Source organism: Taudactylus pleione, unplaced genomic scaffold, assembly GCF_031769625.1.
Source record: "Taudactylus pleione unplaced genomic scaffold, aTauple2 ptg000116l, whole genome shotgun sequence".
Lineage (NCBI taxonomy): Eukaryota > Metazoa > Chordata > Amphibia > Anura > Myobatrachidae > Taudactylus > Taudactylus pleione.
This window is the reverse complement of record NW_028284518.1, coordinates 22,123,204-22,150,518: the sequence shown is the minus strand read 5'-3', so window position 1 is coordinate 22,150,518 and position 27,315 is coordinate 22,123,204. Positions and strand designations below refer to the sequence as shown.

General features: G+C 43.9%; 1 protein-coding gene across 4 annotated transcripts in view; it reads left to right on the top strand.

The window, feature by feature from the left end:
- The window catches only part of LOC148524821 (serpin B6-like), a 75,375-nt gene that overhangs the window by 23,756 nt on the left and 24,304 nt on the right, over positions 1-27,315 (top strand). For all 4 annotated transcript variants that reach the window (XM_088471730.1, XM_088471729.1, XM_088471731.1 and 1 more), the window contains exons 2-6: positions 6,904-7,090; positions 9,185-9,322; positions 14,692-14,809; positions 24,465-24,607; positions 26,073-26,240. In XM_088471730.1, coding sequence (XP_088327856.1) covers positions 6,926-7,090; positions 9,185-9,322; positions 14,692-14,809; positions 24,465-24,607; positions 26,073-26,240 — 732 coding nt within the window. In that variant the 5' untranslated portion in view covers positions 6,904-6,925. The remainder of the gene's footprint in view (positions 1-6,903; positions 7,091-9,184; positions 9,323-14,691; positions 14,810-24,464; positions 24,608-26,072; positions 26,241-27,315) is intronic.

The following is a 27,315-nucleotide window of genomic DNA, read 5'->3' as shown; positions in this document are numbered from 1 at the left end:
GACCATGAAATGAGCTTATTAACCAAGTGTGAGGAACATTTCTTACAGAAGATACTGGAAGTAGAGACTAGGGCCCAAGTTAGTTTATTGTTAATATATAAGTTAAGGTGCGTACACACTGGGCGATAAAGTGGACGACTGAACGATAACTATATCGTTATCGTTCAGTCGTCCACTTTATCGTCCATTTTTAACCCCAAAAAGATTAACGATGACGACACGCGTTCCCGCGGGTCGTTCGTCATTATCGTTCATTGGGCTGACATGCAGGCCAACCTGACGATCTCGTCAGGTTGCTGCATGTCAGGGAATGGGGGAGAGAGCCCGGCGCTGAACGATATCGTTAATGATATCGTTCAGCGGCTGTGCTCAATGTCATGAACGACATTGAGCACAGCCTGCCGGGGACAACACTACACGATATCGCTCAGGGAGCATATCATGTAGTGTGTACCCACCATTATTTTTAGCACTAATGTCTAGGTTCCATTGCAGAGAACTGGTTTACATTTCAAAAATGGCATAATATAAATCCTAAATAAAATAAAGCTGGATAAAATATAAGAGGATAAGAATTCTAAAAAACAGGAATCAGAATAAATTGGAATATAACAAGAACACATGCACAGATCGGTCAGCGATGACACATTTAGCTTGTAATAGGCAATGTGTTGCTGTATTCTCAGTGGTATAACCAGGGCCGGAGCTAGGGTGTTCTGCTCCCCCCTGCACACTAAATTTGCGCCCTTCTACAAATATTTCCTCTTGTCGTGTTTCTTTACAGTGTTTCATATTTTGAATTCAATGTACAATATGTTGTAAAGTTAGTGATTAGACTCCTGTATCTGTTCTCAACTAGTTTATTTATTGCTCCAATAAAAAGATGTTACTAAAAATGCATCCCCTGTTTTACATTTTACTATTTATACACTTTGGGCAGGATGCATCAATGTCAGAAATGCTGTAAACCCCCAGAAAATGCATTTTTCGGGGTTTGACTGCATTGCTCATATGCACCAAGCCCCGGAATGCAACATTCTAGGACTTGGATAAGTGGGCAACGTCATCCTTAGATGGCGTTGCCCAATAGAAGCCTATGGGTTTCTCTTTAAGGCCCTCCCACTGGGCACCGGCCACACCACCCTAGTTACAGACCTGCTCTCCACCTTTTGTATATAAAGGGTAGAGGGTGACAGGGTGAGGTAGTGGGTGATCAGGAAAGGCAGAGGGTGACGCTGGCGAGAGGCGGTGGATGATGGGGAGAAGCAAAGGGTGACAGGATGAGGCAGAAAGTGAGAGAGAGGGGCTCACAGGGAGAGGGTGAAAGGAGAGCGAGGTGACAGGGAGAGGATGGCAGCCTGGAAAAAGCAGTGGCTTACAGTCAGTGGGAAATTGCATTATTAAAAAAAAAACATTGGGTGACATTGGGAAGAGACAGTGAGTGACCGTGGAAGAAAAAGGTGATAGTGAGAGGTAGAGGGTAACAGAAAAGGAGAGAGCACGTGACTGGAAAAGGTTGACAGGAGAGAGAGAGAGGTGACAGAGAAAGGGGAGAGGGTGATGGCCAGGAAAAATCAGTAAGTGACAGTCAGTAGGAAACTACATTAATAAAAGAAAAAATATAGTAACCGAACAAAGTAATTCTAAAGCCGGGTCTAGATGTAGACGCCCGCATTTCCCCGACGCCGGGAGACCGGCGCCCGGCAACACGATCGTAGTGATGCCGGGCGCCGAGAGCGGACAGCCGCGGGGGGGAGGGTTAGGTTTAGGGTTCCCGGGGGGGACTTAGGGTTAGGCAAGGGGGAGGGAGGGTTAGGGTTAGGCACCCCCCCGGGGGACTTAGGTTTAGGTAGCGGGGAAGGGGGTGGTTAGGGTTAGGCACTTGGGGGGGAAGTTAGGGTTAGGCACCCCTAAGGAGGGTTAGGGGGGTTAGGTTAGTGGATACTTACCTATCCACGATCGGGATTTCCAGCGCTGTCGGGCTTCCGCTGCGTCGCACTCTGCTCCTGTTGGGCTGCCGCTGACGGGAATCGAGCGGTATTTCATACCCATTCCGACTAAACCTAACCCTCCCCTTAGTGCCTAATCCTAACCCTCCCCCTAACCAGAGTACTTACCTTCGGGATACCGGCACCAGTATTCTGAATAGTGTTTGGATCCCACAATCTGGATTATGACTGCATCCCTAATAATAATTTTCACATTTTAAATGTATGTGAATAATTAATTTAAAATATGAAATATATTATTTTTTTAATACACATGTACATACCCCACCCTACCCTCTACTATTATCTACAGTGCATCCGGAAAGTATTCACAATGCTTCAGTTTTTTCACATTTTGTTATGTAACAGCCTTATTCCAAAATGGAATAAATTAATTTTTGTCCTCAAAATTATACACACAATACCCCATAATGACAACATGTAAAAGGTTTTTGTTTTTTTTGGAGATTTTTGCAAATTTAATTAAAAAAAAAAACAATAAGAAATCACATGTACATAAGTATACACAGCCTTTGCCATGAAGCTCAAAATTGAGCTCAGGTGCATCCTGTTTCCACTGATCATCCTTGAGATGTTCCTACAGCTTAATTGGAGTCCACCTTTGGTAAATTCAGTAGATTGGACATGATTTTGAAAGGCATACATCGGTCTATATAAGGTCCCACACTTGACCGTGCATGTCAGATCACAAACCAAGCATGAAGTCCAAAGAATTGTCTGTAGACCTCCGAGAGAGGTTTGTCTCGAGGCACAAATCTGGGGATGGGTACAGAAAAATCTGCTGGTTTTGAAGGTCCCAATGAGGAAGAAGTTCGGAACCACCAGGACACTTCCTAGAGTTGGCCAGCCATCTAAACTGAGTGATCGGTGGAGAAGGGCCCTAGTCAGGGAGGTAACCAAGAACCCGATGGTCGCTCTGTCAGAGCTACAGCATTCCTCTGTGGAAAGAGGATTACTTTCCAGAAGGACAACCATCTCTGCAGCAATCCACCAATCAGGCCTGTATGGTAGAGTGGCCGGACGGAAGTCACTCCTTAGTAAAAAGGACATGGCAGCCTGTGTAGAGTTTGCCAAAATGCACCTGAAGGACTCTCAGAACATGAGAGACAAAGATTGAACCCTTTGGCGAGAATGGCAGGTGTTATGTTTGGAGGAAACCAGGCACCGCTCATCACCAGGCCAATACCATCCCTACAGTGAAGTATGGTGGTGGCAGCATCATGCTGTGGGGATGTTTTTCAGCGGCAGGAACTGGGAGACTAGTCAGGATAGAGGGAAAGCTGAATGCAGCAATGTACAGAGACATCCTGGATGAAAACCTGCTCCAGAGCGCTCTTTATCTCAGACTGGGGCAACGGTTAATCTTTCAGCAGGATAACTACCTTAAGCACACAGCCAAGATATCAAAGGAGTGGCTTCAGGACAACTCTGTGAATGTCCTTGAGTGGCCCAGCCAGAGCCCAGACTTGTATATGATTGAACATCTCTGGAAAGGTCTGAAAATGGCTGTGCACTGACGCTTCCCATCCAACCTGATGGAGCTTGAGAGGTGCTGCAAAGAGGAATGGGCGAAACTGCACAAAGATAGGTGTGATTTGGGGATGTGTGACTGGTGCTGAGTTTCATACAAAAAGAGATCCAATTGGATATGCAGCCATGAACAGCAGGGGCTTTTCAACAGAGCTCCTCAAACATACGCTAGAAAAAAAGGGATTGGTTCCGGTGCTTCCGTAGGATCTATGGATATCTTGGTGTTCCCCACATGGGATAAAGAGAGAACAAATATATATATAGTGTAAATCTGTAAATATTAGCAAATAAGAAATAGCGATGTAAGAATCGCACTCACCCTTTTTCGGTGAGTGTGTAGCGTTGGACCTAATAATCACTGTGGTCCTACAGTGGTTGCCGATTGCAACAATGACGTCACAGATGGTTTCACTGGATATCTTCAAACGGTCAGAGGGAGGAAAACAGAGAGCGCACTCCCATGGTGCAATCAATGTGTTTCAGGAAACCAGATTATAGCCAGTGCATTATTAGGTACCCTTCACCAGAAAAAATCACCTATGTGATGGAGGTGTACCTTCAGCGGTGGAATTTAATCACAAATCAATCAGCATAAAACACACCGGTGTAGTCAGCACTTCACTTTCTTATTCAGAGCAGGGTTGCTCAAATTCATAAAAGTACCATCCGTAATGACATGCAATAAATAGTATAAAAAGAGAAAAGGACCATAGTGTAATCCAATAACACAATACAATTTAATGCACACATAAGATAAAGTAAAAATGCCCGTACATAATAAAATAATTCTATAAGCTTATCTGTAATGTCAGTATTCGCTTAGCAGGATCCCCGGGCAGAAGGTCTCACCAAGCATAGATAACTATATATTCCCTCTCTTTATCCCATGAGGGGAACACCAAGATCCATAGATCCTATGGAAGCGCCGAAACCAAACCCTTTTTTTCCAAAGATAGGTGTGCCAAGTTTGTGGCATCATATTCAAAAAGACTTGAGGCTGTAATTGCTGCCAAAGGTGCATCAACAAAGTATTGAGCAAAGGTTGTGAATACTTATGTACATGTGATTTTCTTAGTTTTTTTTTTTTTTTTTTATTAAATTTGCAAAAATCGCAAAAAATTTTTTAACACGTTGTCATTATGGGGTATTGTGTGTAGAATTTTGAGGACAAAAATTAATTTATTCCATTTTGGAATAAGGATGTAACATAACAAAATGTGGAAAAACTGAAGCGTTGTGAATATTTTCCGGATGCCCTGTATAAGCCAAAATAATTTTACTTCAATAAATATTACCTTTTTAAATAGATATATATCTAAAACATTTCAAATAACACTTACCTTTTCTCTGCAACTGTTAGTTTCTGTCTTCTCCACTCCTTTTGAATTTCTTGATGCTCCTCTTAGGCTGGGCTATATCTCATTCTAGTCCTGACCTGTTATGAGAGGGGAAGGGAAGAAATGGAGTAGAGGGGAGAGGAGAGATAGAGAGGGCAGCACTGGAGACTAGGAGCACCAGGTCAGGTGGGGAGGGGACTCAGGGGGGGACAGGACACAGCAACGGAACAAGAGAAGCAGTGCCGCTCAGGCTAAGCCTGCTGCCTGGCTGTCATTCAGTTTGACAGTACAGGCAGAGGGGAGGACCCGGCCAGGCAAGAGCGGCGGTGCCGCCCGCCGGGCGTGGTGAGGAGCTGCTCAGCCAGGCAGGCTCAGCCTGCTGCTTGGCTGTCATATAAGGGGGACCCAGCTGCGATCCCGCTGTGGTGTTAAGGAGCTGCTCGCTGAGCCTGCCTGTCATTCAACAGCAGGTAAGGCTCAGCACAGCAAGGAGAAGCGGGGAGTGGCATAAGGGGATGGCAGGCAAAGAGGGGGGAGAAAAGTCTCTATAGCAGGCTGCCGCTGCCTGTCATAGTTTGACAGGCGCAGCAGTAGCCGGCAGAAGCAACAGAAGACTCAGCAGTGCTGCAGCCACAGAAACTGAAGGCAATCTAGCTCTTCCCGCAGGGATAGCGCCTCTCCAGTCTGGTACCTCCCTGCTGTGCATGATCTGCTGAGTGGGTTGCGCCGGCCCTGGGTATAACCAGAGGGGGAGATGGGCAAACTACAGTATAACAAACGGGGGGACTCCTCACTTGATGAAAGCATAAATTATTGTTATATCATATAACAACCAACATGTGTTTAATATTCGGAGGGTAGTTCCTCTCTTAATAACCCAGTTGGTGGTGCTCCCCAGGAGTGACCATAAGTATATCGATTGGCTAGAATTATCCTGTGAGGCTAATTCTTTCTGTTGTCCTGCCTCACAGGATTATTGCAGCCAAACTACAGTATCTGTAAGGGTTATATTTGTTAAACTCAATCTTGGGGACTAAATCAATGCGGTACCCGATTTCACTCAAGGTTTTAATTGTAATGTAGGTGATATAGAATTGGTCATTTAAAATGTGTGAGATAATTGAGTAGTTATTGCAGTATAATGTATGACATAAATTTGAGGTAAAAACTGCAATATAATAGTAGTATATCATAATTCTCATGCCAACATATATATTATAGTGTTCACTCTGGCGGCAAGCAGGGCGCCGGAGCCAGAGAGGGCACCTTTGTGTGCGCACCCCAAAAAGGGGGTGTGACCATTGAAAAGGGGGCGTGTATATAAGACGCTTCCCCTTTTCGTCACTCTTGGGGGCGTGCCTGGCACTTACGGACACACAGGGCAGCCCCCAAGCGCTGCAGACAGGGAGAATAGACGCCATGCGCATGCGCCCGACGTCTATTCTCCGGCGGTGACCGGATCACCGCACATTTCTCCACCCGCGGGACACTGTGACCCGCGGGACACTGTGACCCGCGGGTGAACACAGCATCCACAGGCTGTGAGGGCAGGGTGCTTTTTTTTTTTTTTTATTATTATTATTATTATTTTTTTTTTTTTTTTTTTTTTTTTTTTTAGATCTACGTTATATTTATGACACTAGATAAAACCAACATATTTTGATATTTTGTTTGGCTACGGCTGCCTATGATGAGCTGTGAGGGGGAAGCCAGCTGTCCATATCGCTGTGGCATACGAATACGGTATACAGCCAGGCAACAACTAGTATGTAATAGATATGTCATGTTTCTCAGCCTGAGTAAAGGCAGAGTAGCAAGGTAATGTTGAAAATTGTGTCCCTCCTTCTCTGACTGTCGCCATTTATCTCTGATAAACAAGGGAATTTTTTTGGAATGGTTTTGAGTACAGCAGCATTTATGCATTTGTGTAACTACTGGCAGAAGTTTACCATGTGCAGCAGATGTGTTGATTGGCCTGGTGGCTATAGATATATAAATATTCATAGGTTCTCCTTTTAATCTTGCAGGTTTGATTGCAGACTTTGAACAATGTGTTCCCTAGGTGAAGCAAATGGCTCCTTTGCTATGGATTTATTTAAGAAGCTAGCTGACAGTAATACAAGTAACGTGTTCTTCTCCCCAATAAGCATCTCCTCTGCTCTGGCAATGGTTTTTCTGGGAGCTAAAGGGGAGACGGCTGCTCAGATGTCAAAGGTTAGTATGGAAAGTACAGCACACAGATGGGGGGAGAATATTTAAATATGTTGAAATGTAAATCTTGCTTCACTTCATTGTCAGGAGCTCATAAAAAATGCATTTATAAAATTAGCATATAAATTAGCTTTTTGCCATTTTAAGTAGGGTAGTTGTATATTTGTGGACTATAATAAAATGTGTGATTGCACTTATATGAACATTTTCAAACATAAATATTTATACTGGCTGAATCTGCTAAATAGTAGATCTTAGTGACCACTCTGATGACTGGTCCAGTGTAAAGGCCAGACTATGTAATAAATCACAGGAAGTTTGATAAAGTTCCAGGGCTAAATGCAATGGAGTCCAAGTTTTGAAAATGTGCGAGTATAGCGCTATACTCGCACATTTTTAGGACTCACTCTATGTAATAGGTTGCAAGAACATGCAAACTCTCATGTTTCTCACACCCCCACAACTCGCAATGGCAAAGCTCACATCCAGATGTTTTACCATTGTGAAGACACAACTCTGCAAGTGTAATAGAGTGCAAGTTTTTAATGTGCACAATATTACTGACCTAAAACTCGCAAAAAAATAGACCTGCTTCAGTCTAGTGAGTATAGCCTGAGCAGGTGCGAGTTACACAGAGGCTTTCACAGATCAGTGAGATCCGTGCATGCTTCTGAGCTTAAAAAAAAAAAAAAAAAAATCCTATAAAAGTGAAAAAGTGTCTGTGGGTCCAGAATTTTGCGGACAATGGATGCCTACATGGAAAGAAGGGGACATGACACAAGGGGTAGGTGAGTATGTTTGTACGTTTTTTTTAAGTTTTTTTTTTGAGAAGTCCCGAAATTGGATTCTACTGGAGAAAGGGACAGGCCGGCGCTAGGGGCAAGGTAAGTATGCAGCGTGAGTGCATGTGTAATAAAATAAAACCCCTGTCTGTGTCGTGTTGTTTTTTAATATTCATTGTACAGTTGAACTAGAGGTACCAGCAGGTCCTTAATGCCCTGCATGCTGGTACTTGTGGTCTCCAAGTACCGGCATGTGTGGGTGGCTTGCTGGGACCTCTTGGTTCTCCTGTAAAAGACAATGTTGTTCTATTTTTTTTTCACACAATCAACCTGGCACCCATCGCCCAGGTGTGCCGGGGATAGTCCAAGGCTCTCAGCCCAGGCCTGGGGTGCCCTGGAGAGGGTAACCCCTTTATTGGGGGGGTCCCACCTCCCCGGGGATCCCCGACCTTGGCTGACTAGCGTGGGGTGATAATGCTTTGACTGGGCTGTGGCATTAAAACCTCACTAGAAAGTCCGGCGCTGGCTGTGGATAACACTGGGGGGGGACCCCTACACATTTTGTCCCTCGTATTTCCACAACCTGGACTTGGTTATTGAGCTGGTTGATGGAAATACAAGGGAACCCTACATCTTTTTCACCATGTATTTTCACAACCAGGACCGCCTCAGAAAAGCTTGGTACTTTGATTTTTACTCTTCTTTTTTTTTTTTTTTTTTTTTAAACACAGAAGCATGCACAGATTTCGCTGATCTGTGCATGCCTCTGTGTAACTCGCACTAAGTAATGAAAGTTGCATTATAAGTTGCGAGTTTACCTGCAGTTTTACCTCGCCTGAGAGTCCAAACTGGACCCTTAAACTCTCACTCTATTACATTTGCCAGATGTGGGACAAACTCGCACCTTCTAAATGTGCAAATTTGACGTAGACAAAAAACTTGCACCCTATTACATTTGGCCCCCATTATTATTAGTATACCCGTGGTGAACAGCTCTGCTCTGGTCGTAGTCAGGCTAAATAATATTGTAATAAGCAAGATACATTAAATAATATCAGAATATAGAGCTTTCATTTCCCGGTTATTATGTTAGATGAATCTGTAGATTACAAATATTCCTTCCAACTGTCCAGCATTCTTATTATGTTCTATAATTGTTTGGATAATCACCTGGTTGGAGGGGCAATTCTGCTGTCTCTGGGAATTTTTGACACATGGCTGTTTTAGAGAATTGCAACACTGACATCTAAGCCAATTCCTTTCACTAAAAAAAAATATTCTTAATTTTTATAATCATTACATTTTTTGTTCGCAGGTGCTTCAGTTTGATAAAGCAAAGGATGTCCATACTTCATTTCAGTCTCTTATCTCTGAGATTAACAAGCCCGGGACAGACTATCTATTGAGAACTGCTAACCGCCTATATGGAGAAAAGTCATTTACATTCCTTGGTGTAAGTTTATTGGCAACATGAGGGAAAACAAATTAACTTTCTTTGGAAACTATAACCTGAAATATAACTGCAAAATCTATGTTCCTGGACACAGATGATCACTCCTTCTCCAGGGTCCAATTCATGTTTAAAAATAAAACCCTTTTGGTATTAGTTGTTATCACATTAACTGTTAAAGGGGGTGATTCAATTGTTGTGTGAACAGCGATAATTAATAGGCACCCAGTGTTGCAATTCAATTGTTCTGGGCACCCATTAATTATCGCGGCCTTCACGCCCTATTAGCACAGGTTTAGCCATGTAAAATCGCTAAACCCGTGTAAAGGCCTGGTTAGGGTGCCCAAACTGTGGTTAGGGTGCCGTAATCACAGGTTTATTGCACATTTCTGCTCGCACTCTTCTGAGGGTACAATGCTTGCGCTGCGGAAGGACCAACACTTGAATTGTCTGTCGGGCACCCTAAAAAATAGCCACTGAAAATACAATCGAATCATCTCCACAGAATGTAAACCATGCAACCATGTGTAATCATCCTATTACAGTCCATGGCTTCACTCTAGAAATTGACTGCTGTACTCTTTCAGGGAGACAAGACTACAATGATGACTTCGGTTGTATAAAATTCTCTTGTAAGTTCTCTGTGGAGAAAGTAGATGCTAGATGTATTGTACTATGGAATATTAGTGATGTTGTCTATTGCACCTTCACTATTATTACAGTTGGTTTGTGAGTAGAAGGGTGCAGAGTGTTTAACCTAGATAAGGCAAAACGCGCACATAAGGATCAAACAACATCCTCATCATCAACCTCCTCATTAACGGCATTGGCTACACAAATATCCCCATCATCCTGTTGCACTTCCCCAGTAGCATCCTCAATTTTCTGTCGGCATCTTGTGTCGCTCGTCCCCACATTGGCAGAGTGCGCAGAAATGGTGGAAGGAGGCTTCTCTACATGCAATGTATCAGAAAGGTCAGGCTCACACAGCACTCAAGGACACGGGTATATTTTCTAGAGTGTAGATTTTTAGAAGTGGAGGCGTTGCCCATTGCAACCAATCAGATTCTAGCTATTATTTTCTGTAAGGTGCCAGATAAATTGAAAGCCGAATCTGATTGGTTGCTATGGGCAACATCTCCATTTCTACAAACCTGCACTTCAGTAAATATACTCCTTAAGGTGCATATCCACTAAACCACAGGTTCTCAATCTCTGTCCTCAGGACCCCAAACAGTGCTTGTTTTCCGGGTCTCCTCACAGAATTACTAGTGAAATAATTAGCTCCACCTGTTGATCTTTTCAAATTTGTTAGTGAGTAATGAGTACACCTGTGCTCCTGCTGGGTGACCTGCAAAACGTGACCTGTGTGGGGTCCTGAGGACCGAGCTTGAGAACCACTGCACTAGACTATTAAAATGAATGATTACGACATTATCGTTTAATCGTTCATAGATCGTACATTAAGATTTTGAAAAAGACCAGCGATGCGCGCTCCAGCTGGTCGTTTTCGCCCTCAATCATCGCATGAACATGCAGGCCAACCTGCCAATAACGACAGTTTGTGCCTGTTCACGGATGAGGGAGGGTGCCTGCACTGAACAACATATTGTTCAGTGTAGGCACATTATCCACTGCACAGGATGGAGAATGATTGCACGATTACAGTGTAGTAATCGTAAAGTCTTTCCACTCTCGTCTAGTGGATATGCACGTTAAGAATCAACTTTTTGTAACATTTCTGAACACAGTTGTTGTTTTTTTTTAATTATTATTATTTTTTTTTTAGCACTGATTTTCCTTTTTTCATTTTTTTAACACATCTTCCATACTCGAGAGTGAGACAGTCTTGCAATATCGTGTAAGGCAAAAGAAGGTGCCTGACTGCCAGCAGTTGCAGAACCACCGTGAATAAAGGTCAAGGCCTGAGTCTTTCTTTGCCACTGTGCGTGGTGTATGGCATGTTGGCAGTTTTATGTTTTTCTGCAGGAAACTTTCCCTTTATTAGAGGTGATATTTTTCTTAGCAATTAAAAATATTGTTTTGCCTCCAGATGCCCTGACTTAAACCCTCTATGCCCTTGAGCACTGGCTTTAGTAGATTACATTGAAGGACTAGTATAGTCATGACAGGTGTCAGCAGCGCTAATGTTTGCTTGCTGCCCCTTCTGTTCTGTTTGTCATGATCCTTATCGACGCCTGGAGTTATTTAAACACGCACTTTTTTAACAACAAGCTGCCCAACGACTGTGAAGCACTGTGCAGATAATAAGACGGTGGCACTTGACCTATTGACACATTAGTGTTAGACCTAAAATATAGTATCGCGGCCTGAAGTTTTGTTCAACATAAACCCTTTTTTTTTTTTAAACAATACACAAGAAGTAATATAATATAGAATGATGTTCCTGCACTATAAAAAAATATATACAACGTTTTGCTGACTTCCTATCAAAAAATTAGTTTGGCCAGTATTTACTCTAAGGGAGTCATTGACATGTGGGTGCCATTGCCCATCAAAGACACAGTGTTGCTTTGAAGTTCTTCAAGTTAAACTTGAAGTCTTGAAATTGCTCTGCTGTCACCATTCAGCAAAAGCAAGAAGGCCATAGATGGGGACTTGCACCTCAATAACGACGAGAAATGGTCAATCAATGAAAAGGAAAGACTAATCGAACCATCTAGTAGCTGGTTCCCTCCGAAGTTTTCCACGAGATACACACCTCCGGCACCCGAATCACTGCGGGAGGGATATATGTCGGATCCAAAATGCGCAAGATCAGACGCCGGGAAGATGATGTTTTGAAATCTCAAAATGGCAGGGAGTTCCGAGCCAGCACTCGAATTTGCTCCGATCAGGTACGTTCGGGTGGGTTTGGTTTCCCAGAAACCGTACCCACTCATCGCAATTTCTGATATGGTGAAACTAGCTTCTACCCAGTCCTTTTTAATAAGTCAAGGCAATGCGGAGGTGTGAGTAAATTTCTCCCCAAAATCATGCATGTACAATGCGAAAACATGTCCCTGAATGCGGTCCACTCGTAAATGAATCAACCCCATAATGTTTTTCATCTCTTCACTAAGGAGAGGTGCCACATTTGGCTGGCAGGCATGTGTGAACAGTGCTGTGGCTTCTCCACTGGCCACCTACTGACTTCTTCAGCTTTCGCAACCAGTGATATGTGCTGAGTGAGCTAATGTAGTGGAGGGAGGCTGGTACTGGAGGGAACTGATCCTGTAAACACAACTTGCTTGCAAAATAGTCGAACAGGCTGAAGTGATCTCTCCAACACCAACCAACATACTGAAACGTCAACTTTGTAAGTGCTTTCAACTGCTTGAAAGAGTGGACAAAGATTGAGGCTATTGGTGTAGAAGTGACCCTAACTGAAATGTATAACAAGCTTAATATATTTAACGCATCATTCTACATGAGATGTGTCACAATAGAATAGGTATCTTTGATATTTTTTATGTTTATTAAATTAATGTTTTTATTGATGCTTTTGATATTTGGATTGTGGTCACTTATACTCTTGCATCCTTTTTTTTTTTTTTTTTTTGTCCTTGCTCATCTGTCCTCAATATGCCATGCAGTGTGATATGTCTATCTTAGCACATCGCATCGCGACTTGGAAGCATTTTTGGCAATAAAAGACGCTAGCAGTGTCTCATGGGACCAGTCGCACTGAGAGGGGATGTTTGGCATGACTGCAGCAAAGATGAGTGAGGACACCTCTGTATTGCACATTTGCATGCCTAAATTGGCAATATCTGAATTAAGATATATTTCTCCAATCATTCAATAGTTCTCTACTTAACTTTGGGGTCATATGGATTAACCCTGCAATAATTTTATTCTTTCCATACACATTGGTGTATGCATTGTACTCCTGAATTTAAGTGTTGTATAATATTACATATACCATAGTTGAGACAGCTCTGCTCTTCTCCCAGTAAGGTAACAAACATGGAAGCACATGCTCTTAAACCATTATTCCTGGGACATTTATTACATAATGACAAAGATTTACAGTGGCTTGCAGAAGTATTCAACCCACTAAAAAGTCAAAAGATTTGTTGGTATTACAAATATTACTTACATTGTTCCAGACACTGTTTTTGTTACTTTATGCTTGCAGCTTTTTTCAGTCTTTATTTGAAAAAAAAAAAAAAAAAAAAACCTGGTTCACAACAAAAATTCTGCCTGGAACAATCTGTGTAAGTGTCATTTGTGAGCTGATGGGTAAAATGCCAGCTGTCACTCTGGCGGCTGACAATTAAATCTCATTACTAGATCTGTCTGGTGAGCAAATGGTATTTGTTGATGAATAGCCCAGTTCAGCAAACCTTTGGTCTGTTTGTTTGTTTATAAATAAGCAGTGTGTTTATTGTATGGTTTATCCCAGGCATGTCAAACTCAAAATACCAACTGGGCCGAATATTCAAGGTCTTAAGAGTGTGTGGGCCACAACGAAAAAAAAAGTCTTATATGCAATTTCGAAATGTTTTTTTATTAATAAAATCCAATGCAGTGCCCCCTGTAGTAGTGCCCCTTATGCAATGCCCCCTGAATTTGTGCCCATTATGCAATGCCCCTTATGCAGTGCCCCAGTAATTTCCCTAGTAGTTCACTTATGCAGTGCCCCCAGTAATGTCCTTAGTAGTGCCCCTTATGCAGAGCCCCCAGTAATGCCCCTTATGCAGTACCCCCAGTAATGCCCCTTATGTTGTGTCCTTTAATGCCCCTTATGCTGTGCCCTCTCCCAGTATAGAACAGGCCCCACTCACCTGTGCAGTACTTGCCTTTCTTCACGATGGCCACTGGGCACCGCTCCAGTCCGCGCCGTCTTCACTTCCACCGTCCCACGTATACGCTGCCGCTGATTGGTTCTAATTAGATCCAGAGTGGCAGGCGCAGGCTCTTCTCGTCGCTGCATTACTGGGGACGCTGGCCTCTGAAACGATGAGAGGCTTTTGATCGCTTCAGAGACCAGCGTTGCCAGCTCTAACTAAAGTAAAGACTGCCCGATCGGAGCTGAGCTCCGATCGTGGCAGGGGTGTGGGCCGCAATATATATATGTATGTATGTATCTATGTAGGCCCACACTGTCGGCCTCATAAAATGTTTATTCGGGCCGCATGTTTGACATGCCTGGTTTATCTTCTTGAGATCATTACATTAAATATTTACCTGCACCTGCTTCAGTAATTTTTGCTGTTTTGTTGGTGCTGCCAAATTCTGTTCCATTTGACAAGGTTTATGAAATGTTCATTACAAATTTTGCCTAATTTGCATAAAAGGTCTGTTATTATCAGTTCTAATAATCTTGAAATAGTGTGCGCCTGAAATTGTTGTTTTATTTTTAACAGGAATTTCTGGGATCAACCCAGAAACATTATCTTGCTGATTTACAGTCTGTAGACTTCTCTGGGAAGTCAGAAGATTGCAGAAAAGAAATCAATAACTGGGTGGAACAAAAAACTGAAGGTGATCTTAGGGTATAATTTTGTTTTGCAATTAGATTGCATTACACTAGTTCTAAATAAGTTGTTAAATGTTGTCATGTTATGATCCTAGTTGGTCAATTTGCCAAGTTACTGTTCTGTGGTGTCAGCAAAGTTTTGGTAAAAGAAGTTAAACATGACTTTGGTATTTCAGCTTCCCATGTGGTGTGAAAATATATGCACCCCTTAAAATTAAACAGACTAGTTTAATTGGAAAAAGGTACCTGTGTAGGGTATTGCATCCCAGAAAGAGTTCACATACTGTAACTTCCCGTGCAGTCATTTCAGTAGGAAGTTAGCCCAGGTGCTGAAAAGAAACGTACAAGTGCCAGACAGCTTATGTATGGGTCAAAGTAAAGCTTATAGGATCAGAAGAAAGAGGCTCAATGTAGGTTAGTAAGGTAAAAGCAAAACCAGGGTCAGGGGTGAGAAACACGACCAGAATCATCTTAATGATAAATGATGGGACCCCATCTCTACAAAAGAATGTGCTTCTATGCCCAATGAAAAACCTGGCTGGCCTACCTCTTTTCCTGTGCACTCCTGGTACCTCCCTTATTGTTCAGATAGGCCCCCCACAGTCGCATTGTCCATCTGAACCTTTACATCTCTCCCTTCTACTAGAGACTGGGCTGCCCCGAGAGTGTAGAATTACAGTAACTCTGAAGCCTCAGCACATTGGCTGGCCACCAGCTCCGCTGACCACCTTCCCTGGAAGGTGGAGTTAAGAATTACCGCATCCCAATCTCTGTGACTGGCATCCATGGTTACTAGGATCCAATCCCAGATGGCAGTTAGATGGCACCTGCTCATATTGCAGCTGTCTTAACTACTACAGGAGGGGGTGAAGTGTCCTGAGAGACAGGGTAAAAACCTGGGATTCATCAAAGTGTGGAGCCCGTCCCATTTCCTCAGCAGTTCCAGTTGAAACACCCAGGAATTAAACTGGGCAAACCATCTTGCCCTCAACTTTCATGTAAAAAAACACTGACACTTCCCTTTCCTGCAACATAAAATTCTCAAGATCTTGCAGAGCCAGATTCTTATCCTCCGGTAGGAAAACTCTGTAACTGGGACTTGATCATATCCCTAAAAGAGTTTCCTCTGAGAAGGGTATAAGAATATATTACTACATACATTTTTAAACTATTGGTCACGAGGAAGTGTCTTGTGACAAGATTGCCATTGTACAAGAATTTGCTATTCTGCTTGTCTTTTATTGAATTTTTACTTTGTCCATTAATATTTGTTGTTTGGCTTAGTGTAATAAATTACATCCTTTTTATATATACCATCTGTCTCTTTATCACTGCAAAAACATTAGTCTGTCTGAGCACTTCTCTTTATTTTTCTTATACTGTTTATTTTATACTGAGAGCCCACATGCCACAAAGTCTAAAGGTGCCTACACACTTGGCGATATTTTACACGATTTGCCCGATTCCGACGGTATCATGTCCACTCATGATCACGATGCAGATGCGCGTCCCCACAGGTCGTACATCGCATCTTCAGATCTGCCGTGCTGTAGGGCAGACCTGACAATCTCAGTCACGATGCACTGGAATAGTTAGGAGGCACAATAGATCGTTTGTCACATTGGACCGTTTCTAACACCAAATCGTGCCCGCGACTGTCGGGGAACTGCTGGGGAGAGTTGAAGGGGAAATCGGACACCATGTGGGATCGTGAGCACATCGCCAAGTGTGTAGGCACCTTTTATTCCCGACTAGCCAGATATTCCAAGCGCTTAGTTTTATGGTCCGACCATGAGAGTCTAAAACCTGTTAGTTCTGACCCACATAGCCTAACAAACCTGTAGGGAACTTTGCCTATAAGCTTATTGTGATTCCCCCTGGATCTGAGAGGCCGCGATTACAGCCATAACTTTCGTTACGACTCCCCTGTGCGGTGTCAAAGCTACATTGGAGTGCTCTGAACTGAAACTGCTGCTGTTTGACTGCAAACCTGAGTAAGGACTGATGACCTTCCCAAATAGACAGACATATGCAGGCCTGTTTTTTAATGTCTAAAGACACCAGAAGCCCCACCTTCTTCATTCTACGAATTACAGACCTTAAATCCATTTTGAATCTGGCTACCTGGAGATTCTCTATTTAAAATTAGCCTGAAAGAGCCATCTACTTTTGAACTAAAACAAAAAGATTTGCGTAAAGCACCATTCTTCTTTGTTGTCAGGGAACAAGGAGAATACATATGCTGAAAGTAACTTTTGAATAAAAGCATCCAAGGCCAGATGTGGTGTTTTTTTTATTTTTTTATTTTTTTGATCATTTAGAAGATCCATGGAGAAGAATCTGTTTTAAGAGGGATCTGCGAGGTCTATCTTATAACCTCTGGTCACAAATGTCTGAGGTTTCTAACCATCTTTCCTGGAATAATAATAGATGGGCCTAAACCACATGCTCCCCTGGGGGGAGTTCCTGTCCATCATGTCTGGCGTTTGTCAGACCTCAAGCCATCTGACAACGGGCAGCCCAGAATTGCTTACTTTTGTCATGAGCCGCACGCCTCACCGGGGCCTGAACCTCTGAGATAACCTGTCCCTGGATTTATTCTGAAACCAAAAGGACTGAACCAGTCAAAAAGTTGTCCCTCTAGATTTAGGAGCAGATGAAGGCAAAAAGGGGACCTTCTCTCCAGTGTCCATAGAATAATTTTATCCAACTATGGCCCACAAAATATGCCCCCTGAAAAGGAAGCACCGCCAGGGATTTTTTTTAGAATCCGCATAGGGGCAGATTCAATTAGCTGCAGGATTTAGCCCGCGGCTAATTGCTGCACTGGACCTATTCAATTAGCTGGGATTTTTCGCGTGGGAGTCCCCGTGGACTTTACCTCGCACCTCATATAGGTGCGAGGTAAAAATATGTGTAAAAACGACTGAATCGGCCTTGCGCGCGAGGAAAAGAATAAAAACATTGATTTCGCAGTTTACCCGGAATTGGTGTGTTTCCGCTCATGTGTCCCGATTTTTTTTTCGGCACGGGGAAAAGGCTGTTTAATTGAATAGCTTTTCCCTGCGCCGCCGGAATTTAGGCCGGCAATTAGTCACAGGGTAAATCCCGAGACTAATTCAATCTGCCCCATAGCCTGCCAATTCTTTAGCCCTGACCGATCAATGGGAGGTAAGACTGGGGACCAAGGAGCCTGGACCTCTGTCTCACAAGCTGCACAAACAGTGCCTGGATCAGATTTAGCTGTCGGAAATTTAGCCTGGCAATTAGCCATCACCTTCTCTGGGTTGGCCTTAGGAGCATACTCTTTCCCATACATAATTATAAAAGTAGGGAAAGAGGGGAACCATCAGTATGCACTGTACATATATTTTTGTTTTAATGATTAATTTGATTATTTTAGCAACCTCTTGGTTTAACATGGACAATCTTGGTCCTACTGTATAATTTTTGCACCATGAAACCTTTTCTTCTTCAGGGTCCATAGGCTCCACAGGGAGACCTTGGGGCTGTGGGTGATGGGAACTAACCCGGGCACCATGCAGTTAAAGCTTTCAGCTCCCAGGATGCATTGAGTCAACTCCCTATACCCCGAGCCAGAAGCACCTCCGAGCCGGAGTCGGTCATCATTACGCAGGGGGCTGTTTAGGCTTAAGCTTTTTATTTTATGATTTTTTTTTAACTTTTACAACGGAGAGCAAGCAGCAGCAGACTGTCCGTGGGACGTCTGCGCTGCCGCTCCATCACCCCTTCGGTGCCGCGACGCCAGTTCTGACCTGGGGATCTTGGCGGGCATTCTGGGGGTCAGCACTAGCCAGGGCCCCTGGAGAGGACCCAGACTGCACCCGGACATCAGGAGACAGGTAAGGCGGGTCGGTGCTCGCGGCAGTCGATACCTCCGGTCTCTGGGGACAGACCGGAGGTGGCTGGGTGTGGACGCAGGTTCCAGCCATCGATCTCCACTGGACCACCAGAGACAATTTGGTGCAGGAAACCAGAGTCCCAAGGATTAATAACCGGCCAGGGGAGACAGCTTCCCTGTTTAAGCGGCTCCTCCGATCAGCTCAGCGCGCCTTTCCACTGTGGTCTGGCTTCCCTGAAATGCTCTCCTCCTCCGGACATGCCCCCTCTGAGGTCTCTGGCGGCCATTTTCTCATGGTGCAGTCGCAGTTCTCCCAGGCATTGTGTGGTCCGGTCCTCTTGCATACCTCTCCCCATTAAAAAAGGGGTCAGCGTATGTAGCGCTATTGCCTACCAGACACTGAGTCTGTGTAGTTGAGTATAGTGCCGCTTTGCAGCATCTTTCCTGCAGTGCATGTGACTTGTGCTAGCGCTGAATGTCTGTCTCCTTTTTTCTATCTGTCAGCTTATGGCTATACTCTTTCGTCATTTCTGCCCTAATACAGGTGGTAGGGTGGTTCATACCTGACATACTGTGTGTGTGTGTGTGTGTGTGTGTGTGTGTATATGTATATATGTGTGTGTATATATATATATATATATATATATATATTATATGCAAGAGTCCGGCACCTCAAAGTAATAAGCGTTACTTAGCTGTTTGCCCCCACTGTAGTGATGAAGTATACGAGGAGTCAAGTGCGGCACTCCAAGCAATAAAAACCTAACAATCAGCTTAGTGGTGGTAACGTTTCAATGCAACAGCACTTTCGTCTGACGAAAATGCTGTTGCATTGAAACGTTACCACCACTAAGCTGATTGTTAGGTTTTTATTGCTTGGAGTGCCGCACTTGATTATATATATATATATATATATATATATATATATATATATATATATATATAGTTTACATCTTGTGGTGAACACTCTTGTGAAGTCTTCTCCTACACCGTTCACCTGATTTGGATGTAATTACCCTCAAATTAAATCTGAAAGTCTGCAGTTAAAGCACATCTTGTTTGTTTCATTTCAAAGCCATTGTGGTGGTGAATATAGGCCTAAATATGAAAATTCTGACAATGTCCCAATATTTATGACACTATATATGTGTGTGTGTATATATATATATATATATATATATATATATATATATATAAATTATTATTAGTTGTGAGGTCTGTTACATACTGATGTGTGCTGCACTGTGCCATATTTAGGCAACAGGCTCCTGAAGCTTACCTAAGCATAAGACAGGACCAGTATATTGCTCCCTGTTAGTATTTATACATACTTGTTGCTTTGTACCCAGTGCCATATTGTGTGTCATTTTATCCTGCAAACTTGTCTGACAAGGGTAATGAACACATTCCTAGGCCATATTTGGGCTGTGTGCTCCTGCAACTCCCAAGCATAGGACAGGACCAGTATATTGCATTCCTACTAGTATCCTACATACACGGTGGTTGCATTATACCCAGTGCCATATTGTGTGCCATATTACTCAGCAGCTATGTCTAGCAAAGGCAACAGTAACAAATAGGCATCTGCACCCATACTGCTATCATGCAATCTATGTGCTGCAGGCTTAAGTGATGAGGATTTGATACAAGATTGGTTATGTAGTAAGTGTTATACTTCACCAGGCTCATCGGAAAACCCAGCACATGTGCAAGAGCCCCCCGTGGCATCAATTTCTCAGGTTCTGGCCACTATTGCGGACCGCCTGGTGGTTCCGGCCGTCATTCCCCCTATGGGGGTATCACAGCAGGCTGTAATTCCCCCTTTGGGGTTGCCACAACAGGTGTAGGCGATACGGGTACCTCCAGTGCCCCCAGCATGGGTAGATGTACTCTCTAGCTCTGTACAGAGTCTAGTGGCTACATCTAATGTTGCAAGGTGAGAAGCCCTTACCCAGTAAGCCCTCTAAGTGTCCTGTGTTATCGTCACAGTCCACGCAACTCTCAGATTCTGAATTCTCACCTGAGGAGGCAGTAGATACTGATCTCTCTAATCCTGACTCCCCTCTGGAGGAGGGATCCTGTGGCTCCTTGTGCAAAATGGGAAACACCCCCTGCGGTGGATTCACGTTACGCGTTTAATTATAAGTGCTACATTGCCTATTTCTACAGTTACTTCCTTGAAGTATCCTACGGTTAGGAAAGTGGAAGCTTGCATGAAATCAATAACTCTCTTTCAGGGGCTGTTGCCTGTCCAATCATAGCTATTGCAAAAGCTATAGAGAGCTGGGATGATGCACTTGAAGACTCTTTTCCCTCAGATGCTTATAGGGATCAGATGTCTTTTGTCGCTCACGTTCAAGATGCAGCTTCCTATATTAGAGAAGCGACATTGGATGCCAGTCTCCTAACCTCCAGAGCTTTGGCCACGGCTGTGTCTGGCCGCCATACCCTGTGGCTATGCTCATGGAAGGCAGATGCGGATTCAAAGAAAGACCTAGAAGGGTTACCCTACAAGGGGGAGATCTTGTTTGGCTCAGACATTGACAAGATTGTAACCACGTTGGCAGCATCAAAAACTGCATTTCTGCCTTCAGCAACTACTTCTACTAGGCCTCGGACTACATCACTTAAGTCCTTTCATCCTCAGGGAAAACCTAAAGGTCAGTTCTTTCCTAGGCAGTCGCCTTCCACTAGGGCCGCCAAACCCAGGACCAAGCAGACCTGGAACACCAAATGCCCTGCTTCAAAGCCCGAGGATAAATCCTCAGCCTGACAGGACAGGCCTCCCTCTGGGACATCCCAGAGTGGGAGGCCGACTTCTTCAGTTAACTCAGTGCTGGTGTCAATCCACCACGGATGCTTCGGTAAGAGAAGTGGTCTCTCACGGGTATGCCCTCTAATTTCTTAGAGGGCCTCCCCACCTGTCTTCCTACACAGGCTCAAGATCCAGAAAGCCATACAGTCCTTGCTGCAAGCAGGGGTAATTGTGCCAGTCTCACTATCTCAGCGAGAGACTGGTTATTATTCTACTCTTTCTGGTTCAGAAGCCGAATGGGTCTCATCGGCCTATTCTCAACCTCAAATCCCTGAACAAATTCCTCAGGGTACCCAGGTTCGGGATGTAAACCCTATGCTCCATCATCCAGCTATGGAGCCTGAGGACTTCATGGTATCTCTGGATATTCAGGACGCGTACCTACATGTGCCTATAGCGCCCTCACAGCAGCAATATCCGGTTTGCTATACTACAGCAACACTTCCAATTTCAGGCTCTGTCCTTTGGACTATCCACAGTTCCACAGGTGTTTACCAAAGTTATGGCTATCAAGGCGGCCCACTTGCGTGGTCTCGGTGTCTGTTACCATATCTGGACGACCACCTGCTTCTAGCAGGATCCCCAGAAGTACTTCACCACCATCTGCAGCTAACCATTGCTTTCCTGCACAAGCACGGATGGTTAATAAACTATAAAAAGTCTTCCCTGAATCCGTCTCAGAGAAAGATTCATCTGGGAGCCCTGCTGGATTCTCAGAATCAGAGAATCTTTCTGACATATGACAAGATCTCCACACTTCAACTACGAGTGTGCAGATGTCTCCACATTCGCCGAGTGTCAATCACTCAGCAATGCAGGTTCTGGAATCCATGGTGTCCACCTTCGACATGGTGGCCTCTGCAAAGGCTGATCCTCTCCAGGTGGAACGTGTTACCCCAACGGATCAAAGCCCAGACGATGGTGCTCTCTCCAGAGATGCGTCTGTGTCTATCTTGGTGGCTACAGACATCTCATCTAACCAACTGTCGCCTCTTTTGGATTCCGGACTGGGTAATCCTAACAACGGGCGCCAGTCTCCGGGGCTGGGGCGTAGTGACCAGTCCACACTCCTTTTAGGCCCGTTGGACATCGGTCAAATCAACCCTGCCAATCAGCATATTGGAACTTCGAGCTGTCTACAGGGCCCTCAACCTGGCCCAGCACATACTTCACGGAAAACCTGTACAGGTTCAGTCCAACAATGCCAGAACAGTGGGTTACATCTATCATCAAGGGGGTACTCAAAGTCAGGCAACAATGACAGAAGTGTCCCGCATTCTGACATGGGCCGAGGGTCACATCCCTCATGGACTACCGACACAATCATAAACTGTCTGGGTACAGGTCCAGAACAAGAAAGGCAGCCTTTGTAGATGCATTGTCAGTGTAGTGGACTTTCTAGTTTGCGTTCTTCCTCGAGTTCTTCGGAAGTTCGAACAAGACAGAGACGCTGTCCTGCTGGTGGCTCCAGCTTGGTCCACATGTCATTGGTACTTGGATCTTTGGGGTCTCTTCATCGACACTCCGTTCCTGCTACCTCATCGACTGGACCTGTTGTCTCAGGGTCCTTGCCTTTACCCGGAGTTGGGTCGTCTATCTTTGACAATGTGGCTCTTGAGACATCCCTCCTGAGGCTATGAACCCCAGGTGTTTAGGATTTCCTGAGAACTGGCCTGCCTTCAAGCTGGATTGAGCCTAGGACCCAACCAGGCCTAACTGTAAGTGCATGTCTCTGCTCTGTCCATTTGGTTCCAGCGTAGACTTGCTCCACTAACTGAAATCCACGCCTTCCTCCTGGGTGTCCTCCGGATTCACCCTCCCTTTGTCCCTCCAGTCGGCTCCTTGGGATTTACCAGTAGTTCTTTGCATCCTCCATTTGAACCCGTGGAGTCTGTGGAGCTCAAGTGTTTAACAGTGAAGACTCTTTTTCTTCTGGCTATAGCGACAGCCAGAAGAGTGTCAGATTTAGGGGCGCTCTCCTGTCGCGCCCCCGCCCCCCATTTCTGATATTCCATGAGGACAGGGCTGTTCTTCGGACTCTCCCTGGTTTCCTTCCAAAAGTTGTAACTAGTTTCCACATTAATGAGGAAATTGTAGTTCCGGCCTTTCAATCACCAGACCTCTCGGCAGGTGAGGCCTCCTTGGATGTGGTACGTGCTTTCAGGATGTATGTGAACCATACCATGTCCCTTCGGAAATCAGACTCCTTATGTGTGCTACATGGATTTCACTTCCTGTACTGGCTACTGTTACTTCTCATTCTACTCAGTCTGTGGGTCCCTCGTGGGCAGCTCGCCGTGGCGCCTCGGCTGATCAGCTGTGTAAGGTGTCCACATGGTATTCTGTCCTGAACTTTCTGAAGTTCAATGCCTTTGATATCTTCGCCTCCTCAGGATGCTTCCTTTGGGCGCCGGATTCTCCTCTCAGCGCAGGAGCAATCCCCACCCTTAAAATGACTGCTTTGGGACATCCCCAAGGTCTCCCTGTGGATCCTATGGACCCTGAATAAGAAAATGAGTTACGGCAAGAACCTTTTTAATGCTCTTTCTTTGAAGTCCATAGGATTCACAGGGCACCCGCCCTGACACACCTGGCTTCATATGGGCTATCGTACTGGTCATCGGTTGTCTGTGAGTGTGATTCTTGAGTGTTCTAGTCTTCCTTCTCTCTTATCCTACTCCAGCCTGAGGCTTGGGGACGGAGTATAGGGAGAGTGGACCCAATGCATCCTGGGAGCTGAAAACTTTTAACTGCGTGGTGCCCGGATTGGTTCCCATCACCTACACCCCCAAGGTCTCCCTGTGGACCCTATGGACTTTGAGCAAAGAGAGTGAAAGGTAAGTTCTTGCCATAACTCTCATTTTTGCGCCACTACATAGTAAAACACAATTTATCTTCTAATTTTAGTGATTTGAAAACATTGTATTTACTCTGTGCATCTCCTGTCGTGTTGTGTGTTCATTATTCATCCGTCATCTTTCAGGTAAAATCCAGGACTTGCTGCCTAGCGGTAGTGTGGATGCTCTCACCAGACTAGTGCTTGTCAATGCCATTTATTTCAAGGGAAACTGGGCAAACCAATTTAATAAAGATCATACTCGTGAAATGCCTTTTAGACTGAATAAGGTATGTGCTGGAAGTGTATATTTTTATGAATGCCCATTTCATATATTATTAATGCTAATATTTTGCATTGTGGTAATATTTGAAAGTATGTATCCAGACTTCTACATCTTATACATAAGTGGACATAGATTTATGTTGTTGATAATGGAATGACCAATCTAATCAATGCTGGCAAATGTTATATGCTGCTCAGAGGCAAATCACAAACGCATTTGAGCTGGGTTTTAAAGACAGTAGGCAGTTACATTTCTGAAACTTTTTATTGTAATAAAAGCAATTAGTACAACACTTTGTAAGTTATTTTGATTACTGTACTAAGTGCTGACAAACCCCATAAATCAGAGGTACCTAAACTCAGTCCTCAAGGCAGCCTAACAGTCCAAGTTTTAAGGATATATATGGTTGAGCACAAATGGTTAAATCAAAAGACTGAGGTAAGAATTAAGTCACCTGTGCCCAAGCATGGTTATCCTTAAAACCTGAATTGTTATTGTGCCTTGAGGGCTGAGTTTGGGAACCTCTGCCATAAATCATTATGGATAGGAATATCAGTGGCAGGTCTGCACTGTTGTCTGTTAGGGAGATTGATTCCAAGATCTTAGAAATTACACAGAATGCCAATGAGAGTGTAGTAAAAATTGGTAAAGATACTTTTCAGTATAATGGAGATGACTTTGATGGTGCCAAGGTGCAGGAGGGAGCCCGGTGTGCTCACAGCAGGGGTCCCCAGGGTTTGATGCGTGTTTTGCAGCAACTGGCTTGGCAGAGCATAAAACCCCTTCAGTAGCTGTACCTGGAAGTGATGTGAGTGAGGGCCGAAGTGGAGATTTCTGCCAACACGTTCCACAAAAATAAGAAAGTTGGCCCCATGCAGGCTCGCTTCGCTCGCCATGCTACGGGCACGTTGGCTCGCTTTGCTCGCCACAAGAATATATATTACACCTCTATATGCCCACTTGGATGGTAGAGTATGACGATGGACACTGGCAGATGATGTCAACGTACATCTATGGAAGGGGATCTATCTCTACCCCAACTGGCTTGCTTCACATTCTATGCACACACTGGGGTCATTCCTGCACCCTTACTTGTGTATAGGGGGGGTGTATGATATGTTTGGATAATCACTTATATAATTGTTGCATTTTTAAATAGTGTTGTATCCTATTTTTAGTTTGTAACTATTTGTAGTTTGCCCCCAAAAGAGAGTTTATTTCCTCGGTCCATATTCTAGCCACCAAAACCATCACCATGTTAAAGGACAAAATTAAACAACAAATAGATTGTCCTTTGGTCCCAAAATTGACCACTGCCCCATATTTTCAACTAAACCTTTTGATATTTATTTCTTTGTCTGATATATGTAGCTTGAATGCCTTTTGGACTACTAATGAATATCATTGCTACATCCTAGTTTTAGTAATAAAAGCCATGATCATAATACAGTACTTTTTCTATTTTATAGAATGAAACCAAGCCTGTGCAGATGATGTATAAAAAGGCCAAATATCCAATGACTTATGTAGGAGAATTGTTCACCAAGGTCATTGAGTTACCATATGTTAATAATGAGTTGAGCATGATTATACTGCTGCCTGATGATATTCAGGATGGAACTACTGGACTGGAAAAGGTAGGAAACGTCTTATTACATATAGTATCTCCATCTCATATAAAGATGGTATGAGCCCTTTCACCACTGTACATATGGTGTACTTAATGACCTGGTCAAATTCCAACGTTAACATCCGTAATAATTTAGGCAGTACAAATTACGTTTTATTTTTGGTTTTGGTTTCAGTAGGTTTTGAATTGCCAATAACTAGCATAGGTTTGCTTATTTCTCTTCACGTGGCAAAGACATTCTACCTAAAATGGCCAAAAAGTGCTTTTATATTGAAGTTGTAAGAAAATGAACTAAAAGTAATGCTTTTGTATTTTTTTTTTCTAACTAGTAATTTGCAGTACCAGCTTCCTCATTAATTTATCTTTCCAAAACAACAGAGCCATTTTCTACACACAGGTATTAGCGCAGTCTCCTAGTGTGACAGTCTCATCTCATTAGCCGCGATAAGCCGTTTTTGCCGGTGACTGCATTTCCCCAGGCGAGAACTTATCCCCGTATTTAATTCCAAACACTTTTCGCTGGTGCGAATAGTCTGCTCCTTGTAACCAGCAGTAAAGATTTGCCTCTGAATGCAGCTGGAAAAAAGCGCAGAATTGGGGGTTTGGGGTGCCAAGTTGGGGGAACACCACTGCAGCCTTGGGACAGCCCCGAAAAAAAGGTAAACTGCGTCAAAAAAAAGTTTTAAGTATTTTTTAATCACCCCAAAAAGTACTTTCGTTTTGGGGGCAAAAAAGTCCAAAGTTGGGGGACAAACTTAAAGGTTTAAAAAAAACCTGCTAAATGCTATTCTTCACCATTTGTGCAAAGACGCTAATTAGCAGCTACTGAGAGCATTTAAGCAGCCTAAATGCCTTCAGCAGGGCTATTCAGGGGTATCTATAGTGATCCCCAATGTCAGTGCATCTTTTGGGGGTGTCAGGCTGATTTCCCCAAATCTGACAGCACATTTCGACTGTTAAAGTTTCGCCGGGACGCATTTTCGCATCTCTTGGAATTGAATAGGGCGAAAAGCGGCCGCTCGCACGGAAAGTGTTCTCTCCAAAAACACGCGATGTAGGCGGAAAGTCCGGCAGGTGAAAGG